A 20,115-nucleotide genomic window follows, 5' to 3' on the forward strand; every position below is an offset into this window, starting at 1 on the left:
TAATATAAGATATTATATAATTATATAAATATAATTAAAATAAAAAATGAATGTAAAGTGACATTTTATTATTTCTATTCTAAAAACATTTAACTTTATTTTGTACAGCAGTAACTGACTTGGTGTTTTCTTCCAAATAAGTTTTTTGTGTGCACGTTTACACCTACATACATAAAGATAAATATAAATGTGTGTGATAAATCCGCATTATGATTAGTTGATATTTGGCGTGTTAAAAATGTTTTTGTACAAATACACAGATTTATTGTAATCTGGTCAGATTTGCCAGCGCTTTAATATATGCAAATATGTGGACCAATAACTATTTTTTATTGTGTTTTATTGTGTGTGTTTATTTTGAAGAGCAGGAGGCTTCCCGGAAGTGCTCCACGGTGTCTCTATGGAAACGCCCATTTGTAGTCCACACCCTCCCCGGCAGCTGGAGCGGTTCCTCCCTCTCCAGCAGCTTAATTTCCAGCCTGGATACACCGGTTCACCGCCGCAGTGCCACTGCAACAGGTAAACCAGCGCCAAATCAACCATTAACACTTAATTATCGGCTAACTGGACTCTATCAACGCTCTTGTTTTCCTTCCATCTACGATTCCTTAAAAAAAAAAACACGTCCCGCATTCTTAAAACCCTAATTCGTGCAGACGGGACGGTGTGCAGCGTGCGTGTGACAGCGGGGTTGTCGCAGGAGATGGATTATTGTCGGATATTGACGACCCGTTCCTGACACCTGTCACCGGTGGAAGCCTTTTGGCACCATATGGCTTCGCCGGAGTCTGTGTCTATTTTAAAATACGGCGATTTAGTTAATGAATTAATTCATTTATTCCCCTCAATGAAAACGCTTTAATGGAAAATTCAAACAAAGGCAGTGAACAGTGCTGATATACGTTCGTGTGCGTGCGCGCGCACGAACAGGCAAGCTGTCTTATTTTTCCAAGGTTTCACATTAAACGAGTTATTAATTCTATTTAAAGTAATAATTCAGCTCACAGCACCGTGTCTTGAGTAAAGGAATCTGCTGTCATGATCCTGGAATTATTTTCTGGCACGATAAAATCTAATGTGACCTTAAAGTTCGGTTTCCCATGTTATTTCTAGCTCTGAGCCACAGATCCAGCGGACCCGCTGGTCCTGTCTGGGGACCCACTGGTCCTGTCTGGGCTCCCCCCAGGATGGGGGTCATGTGTGCTTTCCACTGTGTTCCTTCTAATTCTGCCAGCTGCTAAATGTGAGAGCGCCAGCGTGAAAAGAGCGGAGCGGAGGCCATCTTCCAGGAGTGGCAAAGTCCACACCAAGTGCATGTTTTCCCTGCAACACCTGGCGTCATCCCTGCAGGGACGACGGCTTATCACCTACCCGCCAAGGAAGAGTTGCATAATGCACGTGCACAAACCCCCCGGCACGCATCTGCTGCTGCGTTGAAGGTGACGGTGACAGTGAGGGGATTCTGTGTTCTGCTCGCTCCTTTGCTGATCAGAAGGGACCTGTCTTCCTCTGGACGACGTGTCCTCTTTCCTTCTACCTGCTGCGAACGATGCGTGGATGCCCCCCCCCCCCCCCCCCTCGTATCTGTGTGTTTCTGTGTGTTTCTGTGTGTTGTGAAGCGCGCTCTCCCAAAGGCACACAGAGGCTCCTTTCTTCCGCAGGCTCAGGCAAAGCTTCCTGCTGGAACAGGGTCCCCCTCTATGTGAGGAATGTGTGTCGGACGCACTCCCACACACAGGCAGGAGCATTGACATGCACGTCCGAACGGGCCGGGGCAGCACACGCAGGTGTCAATCAGCATGCAGACCCCAGTCAAAGGATCATTGATTCATTTTCTGCATCACTTGAGCAGGTCAGCGAAGCCCTGATGCACCAAACATCAGAAATGTCCCCTTTGTCCAGTCCACAAAGTCAAAAATGACTGTTCTTAGCAGCCGAGGAGTTCGTTGTCTTTCAGATTGTTGACTGTCTTAATTTACTTTTTTATTTCTTTCTCTTTACCTAAAAGCTAGTTCAGCTAGCATGGCAGGATTAACCTGTTGGAAGCTCAGGGTAAACATAGAGGCGTAACGCCATCAGCCATCGTTCTGCCTGCGTTTCACACTGAGCAGTTCCATCTGCTTGAAGTCCAACTTCACTGCCGGCTGTAGCATGCAGAGCAGCGCTACAGGAATAGCCATTATGCAGATTGGATTAAGCTATTTGTGGATGTTCAGTTTACAGAACATTTGCAAGACTGACATTTTCTGAGAAGAAATAAAGCTGCAAAACATCCCAAAACCTGGAACAACAGCATGTAAAAAGCAGATTTAAGGCCGTAAATGGTCGGAGCCTTCCTTGAATTTACCTACAGATCCCCAGCGTGGGTGTTTAGCTTGTCAGTTTTTTACATTAGCATGAATATGGCTTCCGGGCTTCCGGTATCTCTGAAGGATTTAATATTAATGTTGCTTCAGCAGCCCAAAAAAAGGCCTCCAAAGTTACTGAATGACTTTTTTCCAGGATGGGTTCTTGTTTAAACAAGGCCGTCCTGCACAGCCAGTTAATATCTGTGTTTGAAACCACGCCAGAATGTTTCCGTGTGAGGGTGTTTGAAAGGCTGCTTAGATGTTTGATCAAGGAAGTGTAGCAGATCCACACCACTTACACTCGGATAAATATTACACTTTCTGGAATTTGCTGGTTCCCGTTGCCTAAAACACCCTTGAAAAGAGTGTGGATGTCATTTTTTAGAATGATTATCTATTTATGGTGACATTTGCTGGCGTTGGCTTGTTCATTAGCCTGTGGCGCTGGTGTAGGTTATGTTGTGAAAATATCGATGGACAACATAGCTGTTGTGGTAAATAAACAAGCCTGGCCTCACTCCATTGTTTCAAACACCACGTGAGCTTAAAATGTTCCTGGATTTAACTGCGACTAACGAGGATTCCCATCATTTGATGATATTTTGTGGCGTTTAACAGGTGGATGTTGTAAGCCTGCCGTTTGTTTACACAAAACCAGGATGAATTGTTGGGAGTGACAACCTAGAAGGTCACAATGTGACTCTTCTTTCTCTACCGTGGCGCCACCAGTCACACTGCAAGTGACACATTGTCAGTGGTAGATGCTTGTTTTAAACTAGAAATCACATAAAAGCAGTGTTGTGCTGCTGGATGTTTGGATTGATGAACGTATAAATAGCTGTTTTATTTGCTCGTTTTATTTGCTCGTGCTTATGTTGTTGGTCCACGCTGTGTTGAGTGCAGAGGAAGGCACAGCGGCGAGCGGCTCGTCGCTCTCTGGAACAGAGAGGAGATGATTTATGCCACAGCAGCCACAGCTTCCCCTCCGACAATTCACAAGGGGGGAAAGTGAGGGAGGATTATTTAGCCAGAGCAGGGAGGGATGGAAGCAGTCGGATGCACGTTCGAGTGGGGGGCGGCCACGAAAGAGGGGAGCTGAGACGGGAACGATGGAGTGGGGAGTGGAGCGGGTTGAAATGTGTGAAGGACGAGTGCAGAGAGGGAGACCTGACGAGGAAGCGTGTGTGAGGAGGGGAACATCCGCCGCTGCTGCGAGGATGATGGAAGGATGAAGCGCAGGGACAGGAAACAGTAGATGTGAGGCCACCTCAGGTGAGCAGGGAAAGAAACCTTTTGTCATCCTCGCCGCCCGTCTCCCGGGACCAGAGATCCCGCGGAGGACGCTCCGCAGCAGCAGTAACCATGGACGCGGACTGCACTTCCCTTTGATATTGTGTTTATTTTTCTACTTAATGTGTGAGTAATGGTGCTCAATAATCCTCGAGACTTGAACGACTCGCCGAACTCGTCTGTACTTTCAGGTTGTTTCTCTCCTGCTCTGACGTTGCATATTAACTTCAAACTTTGACCCGCTCTCTGTCGTTCCCTCTCTCCCCCCACAGATGCCTGAAAGGAAGCTCAGCAGCTGAGGACCCCCCCTTCCCCCTGCCTGTGCTCATCACCTGCAGACATGAACGGTAACAGCGGCTCATCCTAAATCTGCTGGTGTGCACGAATGGTGTAGAAGGACACCGGTTTGCAGCGGTGGTCCCCGTGGGGGCTTCCGTCCCCCGTCTGATATCGACCCGATTACACACAGAGAGGAGCCCGACTCCCCAGGAGTGATGGAAATACAGGGAATCTGCGAAGAGGTTCCCTGCCGACAGATTCTGTGGTGGTTTGGGTGGCGACAACAGGCTGATCAGAAGCTCTGGGTGTGTTCATAAAGTGCTCAGGCATTGTTGGTGCATGACGCTTTGGCTTACAAACACACTCCTGCAGACAGATCTTTTGTATTTAGGTGCTGAGCTGCTGTGTTGGACCAGTCTGAACTGGTTTTCTGTAGACTAAGGCGGAGGCTAAAGTGAGGAGCTTGTCATCATCCTCTAACGCTGTGAATGCTACCTAATGGCCTGCTGATGTGTCCCCACTAGCCACATATCCCAGTGGTACTGTGCTACATATTATAACATTCCCTCCCCCCTTTTGCCCCAAAATAACTTCCTAAGCAGGTCCCCGCTCAGAGCCAGTGACACATCGCTAAGACCACTCGCATCTCTGAGCGCGATTAATTATCGTCTCCTTTTTTCATGGCTGTAATCTGCTGACGACGCCAGAATCTAGGCCTGGTTCTGCAGGACGCACACGGGCCGGCCGATAAAATGGTCTACCTGCTCACGTGTTGCTGTGGCCAACAGGAAGGTTGTTTAAATATTGAAAGAAGCCTGCCGCGGGGCCGGATCAGCAGGCGTGGTTCAGGTTTTCCATTAAACTGTTCGGACAATGGTGACGTTCCTTCCTTCTACCCGTTGTGCTGAGAATATTCCCTCATTAAATCTGCACACGGTCCTGAGCTGGGAATGCATTATTCTGAGCAGGAAGACGTTCCGTGGTGGGCAGAGTGGCATTTCCTGAAGCTGGGGAATAAATTACACCCTCCGTGCCCAGACGTTAAGGACCGGTTTGATTTGGTCGCTACTTTATGATCAGTTCTACTTGTTTCTCCTGGTAATGTTGACGTCAAACCTAAAGTTTAAGTGTTTAATTAGACGGGAAATACATGACGGAGGGTTGCGGCCTTTCTTGTCAGGGCGGGTTGAGTGTCGACCCTGAGCTGTTAAATCTCACCGCTCCCCATCTGGCCAATTAGAACGTCTATTGAACAGTTCTGTCATCATTTTGTCAAAGAGTTTAAAGGCCGCTTGTGTGTGACACGGCGTCTGTCGCTGTCGCCTTTTCTCGGGCTTCATCGCTCGATAACCCATTAACAGTGATTAATGTGGGCCTTGTGTCCATGCAGACAACCCTTCTATTACAGTGCTCACAGAGCTCATTAAGCTGTTCAAGGAATCAATCCCAGTTCATTGATACCTTCAATTATCAGCTCGGTCCTTATTAAAGATGTCTAACGAAACAGAACTTCATATTTATCAAACTGCACATTTGACTTGATATTTAATTAAAATTACCTTTAATATGCATGAGTTTGTACAGTGATGCATATGCTTTATATAATTCTATTAATATTGATGCAGTGTGGTTAGCATGTTGGATTAGCATTGCTATAAAATGTCATAGAAAATGGCTTGTTTAGTTGGATTGTTTCCAACTTTCTTCTGGTGTTTAGGTGGAACCAGCGTGTGGGCCATCACTCCAGAGGAGAGGGGGAAGTACGACAAGCAGTTCGACAGCCTGGCCCCCGTCCTCGGCTACGTCTCAGGTACACTGTTGCCGCAACAAACAAGCGGCATTTAAAAAAAAAAAATTCTTGGTGTGGCGAGTGACATTCAGCATCAACATCAGTGGTTTTTGTTGGTCTTTAGGAGAACAAGCCCGGAAGTTCTTCCTCCAGTCCGGCCTGCCTCCTTCTGTCCTGGCTGAAATCTGGTTAGTGATTCCTCAGCCTGATAACGTGACCAGAATGAGGTCATATTGTCCTGCCTGCTTTGGGCTTCCTGTTTAACTTCCTCCAAGGCTCGCTGCAGTCGGTGTGTGTTCTGATTTTTGCTTGTGTAACAATGGTCGCTCTCAGTTTTCTCCCTCTCTTCCTCCTCCTCCTCCTCCTGTAGGCACCTCGCTGACACAGATAGTGATGGGAAGATGGACAGACTGGAGTTCTCTATCGCCATGAAGCTCATCAAACTCAGACTCCAGGGGCGGAGCTTGCCCTCTTCCCTGCCAATCATCATGAAGCAGTCTCCCGGTTCGGCTCCGATCGTCCCTTCAGCTGCACGATTTGGTAAACAGAGCTTTCCTCCCCAAGATCCTCCTTCTGTGTTGTTTCACCAGACTGCATCGTGTGTTCTAAACCCCTGTTGTTGTTCCTCGCATTCACCTTCTGTGTTTCCTCCTAACAGGAATGGGTTCTATGCCCAACCTGTCTGTTGGTCTGTCATCCATACCAGCCATGCCCATCCTAACCCCCATCCCCATCAACCCTATGCAACCCCTGGTTCCTGTGCCCATGACTCTGCCCCTCATCAGCATCCAGGGAAATTCTGGACTCCCCAATGGCTCCGTCAGCCTCCTCCCCCCACCTCTTGTTCACAGCAACGCAGGTCGGTTCTGCACAGGAACCATTTTAATTTCCTTGATGGACACAATTGGGTTTGTTTTTTTTGTACAACAACTCCCTCTCGACACCCTGATGCAGCACATTTGCAACAGTAGCATAACGATATAAAGCAGCTGTGTCGTTAACGCTAACGCTATCATTAGCAGAGCAAATTTATCCCAGAAATTCGCTCGGCAACAACAACAACTAAGCAACAAACGTGAGTTTGCGGATGTATCAACTTGCTTTGTCGGTCACTGTGGGAAAAGGGAGCTTTTCCTTTTTTCCATCTGTTCCCTACAGCTGCTCCTCCGGCGAAGGCACCAGCCTCACCTCCCGTTCAACTTCTTCCTCTCTCCTCGCTCATATTTCTGATACAGGCTGCAAACATCACTGCCCTCTTAAGCAGAGGTGCAGACAGCCGCGAGCACAGCAATTACAGCCAGATGTCAATAACCTTGCTGCTGGGAGTTTGGCATGCCGCAACTGTGAAATCTGAGATGATAAGATTAAAGATTAGATGCACGCACAGTTCAAGGGCAGCTACACCCTGCACTAATGCTGTAGGTGTGATTGCGTAATAGACAACAGTCAGGAAACCTTGAAGGGAATTTGATGTCTTGTGTCATGTTTCTTTGAATGAGTGCAAACCCCAAATCTTCTAACCTTGTTCACAGGGCTCCCTCTCTCTGGCTTCTCTTCTCCCATGACGTTCTCCCCGCCCAGCAGCATGTCAAAGGCAAATTCGCTCCTGGATCTGGGATCCAGCAGGTGAGATAAGTGGAACTAAAGGCACAATATTCAAATCAGAGGAATCCAAAGTCTGCCATTATTGTTCAGGCACATAGAGAGTGACTGTGTGGAAGCTACATTCCTTCTGAACATCCTCTGGCTTACAAAACAAAGGTTTAGTTTTCATATTGTATGGAGATTTTATTGCAGCCTGGTTTAATAACGCAGCCTGTAAGAAAGAGCGGTGCTGCGTTATCAGCGGTCTAAAGGAAGGCAGGGAAGGGTCCAGGATCAGAAGGCACACAGAGCCGAGATAACAGCAGGAAGACCATTAGAAATCAGATGATCTTGTTGGCAACAATAGGAAGTGAGTTTGTTTAGATGTAGGAATGCTTAAAGACCAAGAGAATTAGATTAGGAGTCCTGTTTGAGGAGGTAACTTTTGAAGGTTTTCTTTAGTTTAAGTCACATTGGACATTCATTTATTCCCTCTTTTTTCTGTCAGCAACAGTTTATATATATATTTTAGTCACAATGTTGAAAATATTTGTAGGTCTGCACATTTGTTTTTGCAGTGATTCAAAAAGCTCGTAAAAGGTTTTGTTCCGGGTTGTTCTGCGGCATTTTGTTAGGTTTGGAAAATAAAACGGGAGTATCTGATTTCAGGTGCATCACAGCACACACACACACAGACACAAACAGACGCAAGCACACACACAATTCTAACCTCAGGTGTTAAGGAGACAAAGTGCAAAGACACCCACCAGGGCACAAATTCTTTCTATTCTCAATATGAGACTTTACAAAACTGTGTAGCTGCATTATTTCATAGACATTCATGGCAAAAGAAGCCTTCAGGCAGAGGGAGGACCCTTCTCGGCTTCTGCTATTGTCCCACCGAAACCTCATAGTCATAGTCCCACAATGGCTGAAAAAAAGAGCATTTTTCTCAAATAAACATCAGCGACCCAGCCCATCCTCTTACTGGGCTGCAAGGACATTGTTGAAAATAACCCCAGAATGGCTGATTAGGGTCGCTGCTACAGTTTGGTCCACTTTGAGAGAATTATGGTCTGCATGAACGCTCGCAGTAGCTTCTATACTGTGTCATTTCAGCCACGTTTCAGCTCAACATCTCTCTTTTTGTAGCTCAAATTCTTCCTCCACGACATCATTGGCCAGCAACTCGCCAAAGATGGCCACAAATGATTGGTCCATTCCACAGGCCTCCAGACTCAAGTACCGCCAGCAGTTCAACACGCTTGACAAACTCATGAGTGGATACTTATCAGGCAGGTCACACAAGCACTCACCACTAAAACAAGCATCACATGGACCTTTGGGTCACATCTGATTGGTTCTTATGCAGATGATTGCGCTTACCACAATCCAGCAGCCACACACACACCATCAGAAGCATCAGAATCACTCTAGTGTTTAACTTTGCAGGTCCTCAGGTGAGAAACGCGCTCATAGCGTCCAACCTCACCCAAACCCAGCTGGCTACCATCTGGTGAGTGTAGTGTGGGGTTGTTTACCTGCGTAGGCCACACCAGAGCTGCCCAACATGAGCACTCTTGTTTGAACATGCTCCGGTTTGCAACTCTGTTTCCGTTCCCAGGACGTTGGCGGACGTGGACAGAGACGGTCGTCTTCAGGGCGACGAGTTCATTTTAGCCATGCACCTGGTGGATATGGCCAAGAGCGGCCGACCTCTACCGCTCACACTGCCTCAAGACCTGGTTCCTCCCTCTCTCAGGTAGCTCACCCACACAGAATCAGTGGAGTGCTTTTCTTTTTGAGTTGTTTAAACGGTATCTGCTTTGTTTCTGTTCCAGAGGAGGGATGAAGCCCATCGAGCTTGTTAATGGAACTGGACCACCCCTAAGTTCTTGTTTAATCGACACAATTGAGACAGAACCTCCACAAAAGAACAAGAGCAATGGTACGACAGCACCTACAGAGTATGTTGATTTGGAATCAGGCTTAGACTAAGGAGGCCGGCAGCATTTGAGGTTTTGGTATTTTTATGATGCAAAGTGGGTTTTTTAGGTTCGAACTCATAGCTCTTCTTCGACTCACCTGTGGAATGTTTTCATTCTTCCCCTCAGTGTCCTTTGAGGACAAGCTGAAGGAGAACTTTGCACGAGGCAGCGCTGAGCTGGAGAAGCGCCGGCAGGCTTTAGAAGATGCCCAGAGGAAGGAGAGGGAGAGGAGGGAGAGGGAGGAGAGGGAAGCTCAGGAACGGAGGGAGAGGGAGGCCAGGGAGCTGGAGAACCGGAGGAGGCTGGAGGAGGAGAGGCGACTGGAGAGGATGAGAGAGATGGAGAGACAGAGGGAGGAGGAAAGGGTGAGGGAGCTGGAGAGGAAGGAGGTGAGTGGCTACATTATAGTGCGCAGTAAACATGGGTTGATGCATTTTAATCAGTTTATTTAACTAAAGAAAAAATAGGTTATTTATGTTCTATTTTGCTGTATTTGGTGACCAGGCAGCAAGGCAGGAGATGGAGCGCCAGAGGAGGGAGGAGTGGGAGCGAGGGAAGAAAGAGGAGCTTTCCAGAAGGAGAACGGGGGAGCAGGAAGAGATCTCCCGGCTCAGGGCCAAAAAGAAGAGTCTGGAGTTGGAGCTGGAGGCTGTGGTAAACGCGCGGAGCTCATATGTTTTTAATTCAAAGAACGGCCTCACGCTAAGATCGGCCTCCCGCTGTCACAGGGCAACAAGCACAAGCAGATCTCAGACCGCCTCCGCGACGCTCAGAGTAAGAGGTGGATCCTCAAGGCGGAGGTGGACCTCATCAACCAGAAGAGGGACGCCCGCATCTCAGAGATCAACACTTTGCAGCTCCACTTTGAGGCCGGTCAAACGTTTTTTCTTTTTATCTTTCGTGTCCATCATTGAAGTATCCATCATCGCCGGTTTTGGCTGTTTGCTGCAGGACTGGCAGAAGAAGCTCTCGCTGCTGGTCCCAGAGCAGCAAAGGCTGACGGAGAAGCTGCGAAGCATCGGCCTGAGCAAAATCTCACGTAAGTGAAGGAGGCGGTCGTAGCAGCGGACGTCGGAGACGCTTCCTCCCTTCTGACCTCCTGTCTTTGCTTTGCAGCGGGAACTTTGACCTCCCTCACTGGGTCCGTGACGGAGAAAGGTGTGAACTGTCGGAGGCTGAAGGACCAGCTGGACACACTGGAGAGGGAGACCACGGACAAACTGGCCCAGATGGACCAGTACAACAAGGAGCTTAAGGTCAGAGAGTGACAGATTCATCATGACCTCCTCTGTACTTAATCATAGCTCGATAATAATTCGGTAACATACATTTCTTTGTTTTCCGTTTCCAAGCTGATGTTTTTAAAAGGTTTAACACCTTTTTTCTCCCCTTTCTCTTCCTCCCTGCTTCCCGTCTCTGGATTTCTCACTATTTTCCACCCTTTCCTGTTTTCCTCTGTGGATCTTGGTCCCTCTCACCTTCTCCTCCCTCGCGTTTCTCCCTCCGTCGCCCTCGCCGTGCTTGCTGTAGCTCGCTGATATGGACGACTGTGTCCTGCGGGGCCTTCTGTCTCTGCTGGCCTGCCTCAGCCAGCTTTTCTTTCTCATCAAGGTTCTCCTCCTTGCTCTCTGTAGTTTCCACTCATTTCCTCCTCACTCCTCCTTTGTTATTTATTGTAATCACACCTTCTGCTTACCTCCATAGGAAAGGGATATTTGTTCATCTTGTGTCTCGTGGCTCATTATTAAATCAGCACATTGGAACTCTGGAGTTCTGTTTTTGTTGCTTTGGTTCAGGTGTATTACCGGCTGCTCCCCAAGGGGAAAACACACATTCTGCTGTGGCTGTATAGAAAATAGAAACAATATGAATTCATCTGCATGTTCCTGTGGAAGTCATTTGCCTTTTTTTCCATATAAAAACATCCCTTTTCATGTCTGTTCATTTTGAGAGGTTTTTTAGGCTCCGTTAACTTCTGGATGCTTCCTATATTGACTGCTTGCCTTTTTATTCTAAATAAATTCCCGCATCTGCATCAGGAGCTGAGGGAAAAGCAGGTGAGGCAGCAGGATGTCCTGGACGACCTCTACAGAGTCAAAGAGGAGAAGCAGAGAGAGCTGCAGAGACTCAGGGAAGAGGAGAAGGAGAGGAGGAGGAGAGAGCTAGAGGAGGCTGCCAGGTGAGTGCCAGGAAACATTTGTGTTCAGAGGAGCTCATTTCTTGCCGTTTCTGATGTTTTCGACATTTAATTTCCCCAGACAGGCAAAGCTGGAAGAAGAAAGACGGCAGCAGAGAGAAAAGGAGGAAGAGGAGGCCCGACAGAGGAGGCTCTTGGAGGAGCAGAGGGAGGAAGAGGAGAGGGAGGCACAGGCTCGACTGAGGGCAGGGCAGGAGAAAGCTCAGGAAGAGGAGAGGAAGAGGAGACAGGAGGAGGAAGAGGAGAGGAAGAGGAGACAGGAGGAGGAGAGGAGGAGGAGACAGGAGGAGGAGAGGAGGAGGAGGAGAGGAGAAGGAGACAGGAGGAAGAAGAGAGGAGAAGAAGACTGGAAGAGGAGGAGACAGGAGGAGGAGGAACGGAAGAGGAGACAGGAGGAGGAGAGGAGAAGGAGACAGGAGGAAGAAGAGAGGAGAAGAAGACTGGAAGAGGAGGAGAGGAAGAGGAAAGATGAAGAGGAGAGGAGGAAGAAAGAAGACAGAGGACATCTGCAGCCAGCCCCAAAGCTGACCGTGTTTAGAGCTCTCTATTCCTTTCAAGCTCGCAACTCAGACGAGCTGAGTATCGACGCCAACTGTCTTATAGAGGTACAAACAAACGTGGAGCATTCGTCGCTGTTGTAAACTCTCCTCCTGATGTTTGCCTGTCCTCCGTGATGCAGGTGGATGAGCAGACCCTTGGAGAGCCAGGCTGGCTTTGCGGTACTTATCGTGGAAACAGGGGCTGGTTCCCCCAGAGTTACGCCGAGAAATGTCTGAGCATGGATGTCACCACTTCTGCACCGCCTTTACCTGGAAAAACACCCCGTCCGCCACCGGCAGCCGACACCAGGTAGCAGTCTGTCCCTGAGACAGCCTTCACCTGCTCTCTGGGTTCTTGTCGCTCTTATTTACCCCAGATTTTACCCCAGAGTCCCGGCTATAGAGGTGGTGAATGACGGTTCTTCTCCGGCACAACCCGATTCCTCGCAGGTGAGAAGGAAAACCAGTTATTACTAAGTAGCAACTACTCTTTTTTGATATTTCCTGGTTAGCAGTTCCTGTCAGAGACCATAGCTCATGGATGATTCCCTCTGAACTCCCCCAGCCTCAGTCCACGGTTCCTCTGCTGGCTCGAGCCATCACATCGTGGTCGGACAGACAGGACAGACACTCCGAGCTCTTACCCGGTGCTGCTGATGGTGTCACGGCGCTGCTGAGCCTCTCGCAGGGCGACATCGTTGGCGTGCTGCAGCAGAGGGAGGACTGGTGTTTGGGACAGCTGAACGGGACCCAGGGGTGGTTCCCCAAAGACTGCATCACCTTACTGACCAACAGCCACACCGAGTATGAACACACACACACACACACACACACACACACACACACACACCGCAGCTGTAAACCAGACTAGTACTGACTTAACCTATTCTCTTATTCTAGTGTGGATGGTTCAGACCCGGGTGACTCGGCTCATCTAGAGGGTAAGTTTGTTCTCTGTTTCTGTTATAATGTAAAAGCGTGTGACTGATTTTCCTCCCCTCACCAGAGTACGTGGCCCTGTACACATACGAGAGCCCAGAAGCTGGAGACTTGACGTTCGTCGAGGGGGACGTCATCATTATGACGGAGAGAGAAGGAGAGTGGTGGCGAGGTTGCATCGGCGATCAAACAGGCGTGTTTCCTTCCAACTATGTCCGACCTGTTGAGCTGGAGGTTAGCCACTGGTCAAAAATCATTACCCACTATCTATTTATGCCTGGTATAAATTGCAGATGGAGCAATTAGTGTGTCTCATTAACGATGACAAACTTGTTTTGTTTAGGTAAGCAGATCCGGAGCTCAGAAATCTGGTGAGAATGTGCCCAGTAAATCCACATGTCTGCAGATTCTCTCTTGATGTTATTATTCAACTGTCTGTGTTTGGTCAACAGAAATAGCCCAGGCAGTCACCAGCACCAACACCAGCACGCCAACTGTGCATCAGCTGACTTTGTCTCCGGGGCAACTGATCGTGGTCTTGGCAAAGAACTCCACCGGCTGGTGGCTCGGGGAACTGCAGGTGAGCGTTCCAAGCCCGATGAGGGGGGAGTCTAAAGTAGAACAAATTTCAATAATGTACACTCTTTTTTATTATTTATTTCTGTCAATCACTCAACTGATTCAGTTGCTTAACTCGGATGAACTGAAAGAGCCCAAACACTCAAATGTGTTTAACGACAGATCTATCTATATTTGTGGGGACATTGCTGTATAGAAACCAAAGTGATGTAAGTGGTGTGGCACTAACATTGGCAGCTCTTCCAATGGGAGGAGACAGTGAACAAAACTCTCCGAAGCAACAAAAGTGAGTGTTTTTGTGGCGGATACTCACAGCCACCGAATCGGTAGATTCAGACTCAGGATTGCTGTTTATGCTGCTGAAATACGTGAGTAATCGATTCTGCCGCCTGCTCAGTAACGGGGCTGCATCAACTTATTCTTCGAGTCCACAATGAAGAATTAAACCAGCTTTTCTTGTCATTACTGTTTTTTTTACCCCTTCAGGCTCGAGGCAAAAAGCGCCAGAGAGGCTGGTTTCACCACTCGCACGTCAAGCTCCTCAGTCCCTCTTGCACCAAGTCTCCCCCGTCCCCGCTGCCAGGTGACGTCGGAGCACTCCGAACATGAATGTTTTTCATTTACGACTCCTCTGAACGCGTAACCTCAACCACGGGTCTCTTCAGTGTGCCAGGTGATCGCCATGTACGACTACACCGCCGCCAACCAGGACGAGCTGAGCTTCTCCAAAGGTCAGCTGATCAACATCTTGGACAAGACCAACCCGGATTGGTGGAAAGGAGAGGTCAACGGGGTCACGGGCCTGCTGCCGACCAACTACGTGAAGATGACGACGGACTCGGACCCCAGCCAGCAGTGTGAGTTTTTATCCCACCCCTCCTTTGATCTGGCCGAAACAGTCGCACGTGTCGTCCACATTACGGCGAGATGGCGATGAGACGCGACCGCACAGGCCGACTGACGCGGTCACCGGTCGCAGACACCGACTGTTGTGTGACGTGGTTGCCTTGGCTCCCTGCAGGTGACTCGGTGTCCATGTCAGAGCATGGAAACACTGACGGTAAGACTTGAGGGGTCGCTTTCTGTCAATCACCGAGCGATCACCGGTGAACACGAGCCCACTTGGCTCAAAAATTCCCGCCCGTTGATTCCATTTGTTTTTGGATCAGACTTTGAAGCCAGTTCTGATTTAACAGCTCCAACAATTAAAACCCGAATCATGGGAGATATGCTTATGAACAGACTTGTTCTTGTTTCCTTACAATTCAGCATCTTAGGCTGATCAGGGACTGGACAGCTGCTTGGACACAGCCCAGCAGGACTGCAGCAGAACCTGAGGCAGCATTTTCCTCTCATCATTTTTTATGCGCAGCTAAGCTCCCCATTCCTGCCGCTTCCATCGCCAATGTTTTAATGCTCAGCAGTCATGTGCATAAGCATATTTTCGCTTCCAAAACAAAAATTCTTGCCAGTAAATCGGTGTCAAGAACCAGCCATTGATTGACAGGCCCGTTTAAAAAGGGATCAGGCAGCAGTTAGTTCTGCTCCTTTTGGGTTTCAGCTCCCTCACTGATCGCTGCTGTGTGGGGAACTGTGTGATCTGATTGTTGCTCGTTCACATTAAATCTGGCGTGGTGATTCAAAAGCCTGTCCTTATAAAGGCGGTGTGTGTATTTAATTAGCATTCAGAGCTGGTCTCAGAGCCGCCGATCTGGTGTTAACGAGGGTGGACGCACTGGGTGAACTCAGTGAAGCGGCACAGGGAGCCTCTCAGTTCTAACTCATCACCATGTTCTGAATTAAACACATGATCTTTACTTCGTCGGAGGAATATTCGCAACCTGCCGCAGCTAATTAGTAACAACATTTACATTTCCAGCTGTACATTATTAATGCACGTTTGTATGAGACCTGCGTTCATGTTGAAGCTTTATTAATGTCTGCTGTCTCTCCTTCACCTCACTCACCTCCCCCTCCTCCACCTCATCTTTTTTTTCTGTTTCCTATGTAGGACAGTAATGCTGGCTGTTCTCTCCTCCTCCTCCTCCTCCTCCTCCTCCTCCTCCTCCTCTTCCTCCTCTCCCTCACCCTTTCTGTCTGAGCCAGTCCGAACTGACGCCCAGTCGCCAGCGAGAACAACCCGGCTCTTCGTTTTGAACCTTGCTCGTTTAGGACTGTGGTGCTTTGTGTTTTTATCACCAGTTGTGCTTCTTTCTCCTGCTTCCTTTTTAAAACGCTGCCTTTCGTTTCCACGGGGCTTTTATTTCATGCTTTCCCGCCCTTGCTGTGTTTCCCTTGTTTTCCCTTAACTAATAAACCAAGTGAGACAGAGGCAGCTAGACTTGTATTACTGTCCATCTGACAGGAAGGCATGAGGTGTCATTTTGATAAAGTTAAATATGGATCCTAACAGTGTAATTTTCCAAATTAAGGCCAAAAACCGGTGTGATTTCTTAAGGGCCACTCACTCTTGCACTAACACTAACCCAACTGCTGAATCCAACGCAAAGGGTCACGTTGCGTGAATCACTGATAACCTTGATTGCTAACTGCTACTGGATCGCACGTGCTAAGTGTTGTGATTGTCATCATCAGAACCTCTCTTCTATTTATTAATGCTTCCGAGCGACTCATCCTGTACTAACCAGTGATTTCACCACCAGCAACACAAAGACACAGATAGCGGTGATCGAACATAAGTGAAGTGATAATGAGGATTTTTGCCACGTTCTTACCACAGACTTGAACTACCCACCCGTCTTTCACCACCTTGTCCCATTAAGTTTGACTACTTTACCATTCACACACCTATGCAACCATCCAGAGTGAGCATTCCACCACAGAAGGTGCTGTGTTTATTTCATCCAGCATCTCTGGTAGCGGTGCATTAGCATTAGCTTTAGCATTAGCGTTGGCTGTTATGTTCACATTCTGCAACAACAACGTGCCTCATTCTGGCCTGTGCATTGAGCTGTAAATAAAGTATCACAGAAGTTCCAATAAAGGGAAGATTTTAAGAGTCCTGTGCGTGTGTGGTGGTTCCTTCAACACCGACCCTGCAGCTGACAGGAAAGTCTTTGTCGCCCACGCTTGCTTGTGCACGTGCACACATTTGCTCGTGTGCGTAGGGTGTGCTGACCTGATGTCACTGGACACGATGAGCCCTCAGGAGAGGAAGCGGCAGGGTTACATCCACGAGCTAATCCACACCGAGGAGACCTACGTGGAAGACCTGGAGCTGGTTCTGGAGGTGAGCATTGACACTGAGACCAAATCCAGGAGGAAACCAACTTCTGGGTTAAGTTTTTCCTCCGCTTGTCAATCAGGTCTTCTATAAGCCGATGTCTGACTCGGGCCGTCTGACGGAGGAGGAGATGGGCGTGATCTTTGTCAACTGGAGGGAGCTGATTATGTGCAACACCAAGTTACTCAAGTGGGTAAAAAAACGGTGTCATGTTTACGGTAATAGATTAATATGATATATACGCCCCTTATTCCAGGGCTCTGCGCGTGCGTAAAAAGTCGGGAGGTGAGAACATGCCAGTCCAGCTGATCGGAGACCTGCTGGCGTCGGAGCTGGCGCACATGCAGCCTTACATCCGTTTCTGCTCCTGCCAGCTCAACGCCGCCGCCCTGCTGCAGAGCAAAACCCACGACCACCCCGACTTTAAAGACTTCCTCAAGGTTTGAACTGCGGTCCAGAGTAACGCAGGCGAACGTTTTGAGATGTCAAACGATGTCCGTCTGCCTTCCTCCCGAGCAGAAGATTGCCACGAACTACCGCTGTAAGGGGATGCCTCTGTCCAGCTTCCTGCTGAAGCCCATGCAGAGGATCACGCGCTACCCCCTGATCATAAAGAACGTAAGTGTTAAAGTCATGATATATTTCCTTCCAAGGCCCTTTTAAACCCCTTTTAACAACTCCTGGTCAGATCCTGGAGCACACTCCAGACGGTCACGCAGACCAAGGCCCTCTGAGAGAGGCTCTGGAGCGAGCCGAGGAGCTGTGCTCCCAGGTCAACGAGGGGGTCCGAGAGAAGGAGAACTCGGACAGGCTGGAGTGGCTGCAGGCTCACATCCAGTGTGAGGGGCCCATCGAGGTAAGGCCGCACCAACACTGCTGAGCTGCCGCAGTACAGCTGCGGAACCTTTCTGACTAGAACCAAACGCGGCGACGTGCTCCCGCTGTCTTCCAGCACTTGGTCTTCAACTCGCTGACGAACTGCCTCGGGCCTCGCAAGCTGCTGCACAGCGGCCGACTTTACAAAACCAAGAGCAGCAGGGAGCTGTGGGCTTTCCTCTTCAGCGATTTCCTCCTCCTCACACACAGCGCCAAACAGTTCTCCTCCTCCGGGTCGGACAAACTCTTCAGCCTCAAGTCCAACGTGCAGCTGAAGATGTACAAAACGGTACGCCGGGGGCCCGTCTCTCTGGCAGGGATGGAAACGCCGCCATGATCCGTTTTAAACCGTCAACCTTTCTGTCTGCAGCCGCTGTTTCTGAATGAGGTTTTGGTGAAGATGCCGCCTGATCCGTCCAGCGACGAGCCCCTCTTTCACGTCTCGCACATCGACCGCGTCTACACGCTCAAAACGGAGACCTTGAACGAGAGGTCCGCCATCCGCACCTCCGCTCTCCACCCATAAAGGACTGGATGACATGACGAATAATCATTTGTGCTGTCTTAAAGGACAATGTGGGTCCAGAAAATCAAAGCTGCGTCTGAACATTTCATAGAGACCGAGAAGAAGAGGAGAGAAAAGGCTTACCAAGGTGTGTGTCTTACCAAATCTTACTAGCAAACTAGGGACATTTCCAGGAAGTGGACATTTTGGCCAGTCCTCACAACTTCAGAGGACTGTTAGCGGGTTAAGAAGTGGCTCTAAGGTTGAAGTTAGAATTTGGTTTATGGTTAGAGGGTTAGTTGGGATGGTTAGGGCAAGGAGCTGGGTAATACAATATGCCTATGAACGTCCTCACAAAGAACGTCCTCTAATCGGTGCGTCTGTGTCAGCTCGGTCTCTAAAGAGCAGCGGCATCGGCCGCCTGTTGGTCACCGTCATCGAAGCCCAGGAGCTCAAAGCCTGCAAACCCAACGGTAAGACCTCGGCGGGGCGCCACGGGTCCTCCCAGCGGCTGTCACATCGATCCATCCTCACATTTTCCAGGTAAAAGCAACCCGTACTGCGAGCTGACGATGGGAGCTCAGTGCTACACCTCTCGCTCCATCAGCGACACCCTGAGCCCAAAGTGGAACTTCCACTGCCAGTTCTTCATCAAAGACCTCTACCAGGACGTTCTGTGCATCACTGTGTTTGAGAAAGACCAGTTCTCGCCAGACGGTCGGTGTGGGACAGCACGGCGCCATCTTCCTCTGTGCCTTTTCCGTCGCTGTGCTACACGTTTTCTTGCCTCTTTCAGATTTCCTCGGCCGCACCGAGGTTCCCGTGGCAACCATAAAGAAAGAGATGGAAAGCAAAGGCGCCGCCAACCGCAGACTGCTGCTACACGAAGTCGCAACGGGAGAAGTTTGGGTCAAGCTGGACCTCCAGCTTTATGAGCCAATCAAATAACTCAGGGCCCACGCGCCGCTCTCTGCAGCCAGCTCCTGCCGCCGCGTTCCTCCCGCCAGTGCCTTCATTTCACCGAGTCACCAGCTACGTTCCAAGTGACCTCTGATATAAAAATAAGTTATTGCCAAAATATAGAGAATTTCCACCCAATATCCTCGTTACCAGCATTTCAGACTAAAAATCAAGGGTTAAACTCACCAAGTGGTTGATCTTCAAACCCATTTAAGGTGGAGGAGGAACGCCTCCTCCCACTGACGCTGCTGCAGATTTTAAACCAGACTGGTCCACTGCTGGACCACACAAGTGCCAGATTGACCCTCGAAAGCTGGAGTTCAAGCTGAAACTGTACAGCTTTAATAAAAATGTACATACAGTTAAAAAAAAATCGACTGGCTTCATTTGCATCTTTGTGTTCTTGCTCGTCATTTTAATGAGAGCTCCTGAGCAGAGCCTCCCAGCAGCGGTCCTGAGGCGGCGTAGAGCCGCTGGCCTCGCTCACGCCACGTTCATTCATGGGACATTGGCTTTGGGACCGCATTGTAAGTCCAGTTCTGGTGCTGCCGTTTCCTCTTCTGCAGCTGTGCCTCGTCCTGCCGATCCAGAAAATTCCCCAGTTCCTGAATGATGCCGAGATCCAGACAAGGAGGGTCAACGTGCCTCAACAACCTGAGAGAATGGACAAGGAAAATACCTCACCTTCAGTTTTATACCCACAACAGAGCCCGGGCCATGTCGTTCACCTCCTCCTCCTCAGCTTTCATCTTTGCCCAAGGAGTAGAGGAGGAAGAGGTCAAGTCGAGTTTCTCAAGTCGCTCGTTTGTGTGCAATAACTGCCCTCGTCTGAAGGGGGCGCCAACAGACTCATTCTTTTTTGCCTTGCTGTCGCTTGGCTCTATTTGGCTCCGTCTAATACCTGTAGTCTTCTTCATACCTGCACCGAGGATAGGTGTGCCGTTTGTGAATGACATCATTTAAAATGACGAGGGACGGGGACTAAAAATATCAATACG

The 20,115-nt window shown here is 49.0% G+C and overlaps 1 protein-coding gene across 12 annotated transcripts; it reads left to right on the forward strand.

Moving 5' to 3' along the window:
* The first annotated feature begins 409 nt into the window (after positions 1-409).
* itsn2a (intersectin 2a) lies at positions 410-19,490 on the forward strand. 12 transcript variants are annotated; one of them, XM_057016643.1, is made up of 41 exons: positions 410-519; positions 3,911-3,985; positions 5,635-5,727; positions 5,831-5,894; positions 6,077-6,246; positions 6,365-6,565; positions 7,239-7,332; positions 8,443-8,585; positions 8,743-8,806; positions 8,915-9,052; positions 9,132-9,238; positions 9,405-9,667; positions 9,783-9,932; positions 10,007-10,147; positions 10,230-10,317; positions 10,395-10,534; positions 10,809-10,889; positions 11,318-11,457; positions 11,537-11,722; positions 11,828-12,080; positions 12,155-12,324; positions 12,392-12,464; positions 12,580-12,818; positions 12,915-12,955; positions 13,021-13,187; positions 13,297-13,324; positions 13,406-13,533; positions 14,019-14,115; positions 14,198-14,389; positions 14,554-14,592; positions 16,661-16,782; positions 16,859-16,965; positions 17,033-17,216; positions 17,296-17,394; positions 17,465-17,632; positions 17,729-17,941; positions 18,023-18,144; positions 18,223-18,305; positions 18,547-18,630; positions 18,701-18,874; positions 18,954-19,490. In XM_057016643.1, the coding sequence occupies exons 2-41, from the start codon at positions 3,979-3,981 to the stop codon at positions 19,103-19,105; spliced, it is 5,205 nt and encodes a 1,734-aa protein (XP_056872623.1). In that variant the 5' UTR covers positions 410-519; positions 3,911-3,978; the 3' UTR covers positions 19,106-19,490. The 12 variants fall into 12 exon arrangements, with proteins under 12 accessions (XP_056872623.1, XP_056872628.1, XP_056872629.1 ...); XM_057016648.1 differs by having other exon boundaries at positions 12,404-12,464; positions 12,586-12,818; XM_057016649.1 differs by lacking the exon at positions 14,554-14,592.
* Positions 19,491-20,115: the final 625 nt, after the last annotated feature.

This window comes from Takifugu flavidus, chromosome 19, assembly GCF_003711565.1.
Source record: "Takifugu flavidus isolate HTHZ2018 chromosome 19, ASM371156v2, whole genome shotgun sequence".
NCBI classification, from domain to species: domain Eukaryota; kingdom Metazoa; phylum Chordata; class Actinopteri; order Tetraodontiformes; family Tetraodontidae; genus Takifugu; species Takifugu flavidus.

What these genes read in the sequence shown, in the direction of transcription:
- itsn2a (XM_057016637.1), top strand. An exon ending in CATGAGTGGATACTTATCAG is followed by an intron (nt 8,586 to 8,742) that starts GCAGGTCACACA and finishes TTAACTTTGCAG; the next exon opens with GTCCTCAGGTGAGAAACGCG. An exon ending in AGTTGGAGCTGGAGGCTGTG is followed by an intron (nt 9,933 to 10,006) that starts GTAAACGCGCGG and finishes CCGCTGTCACAG; the next exon opens with GGCAACAAGCACAAGCAGAT.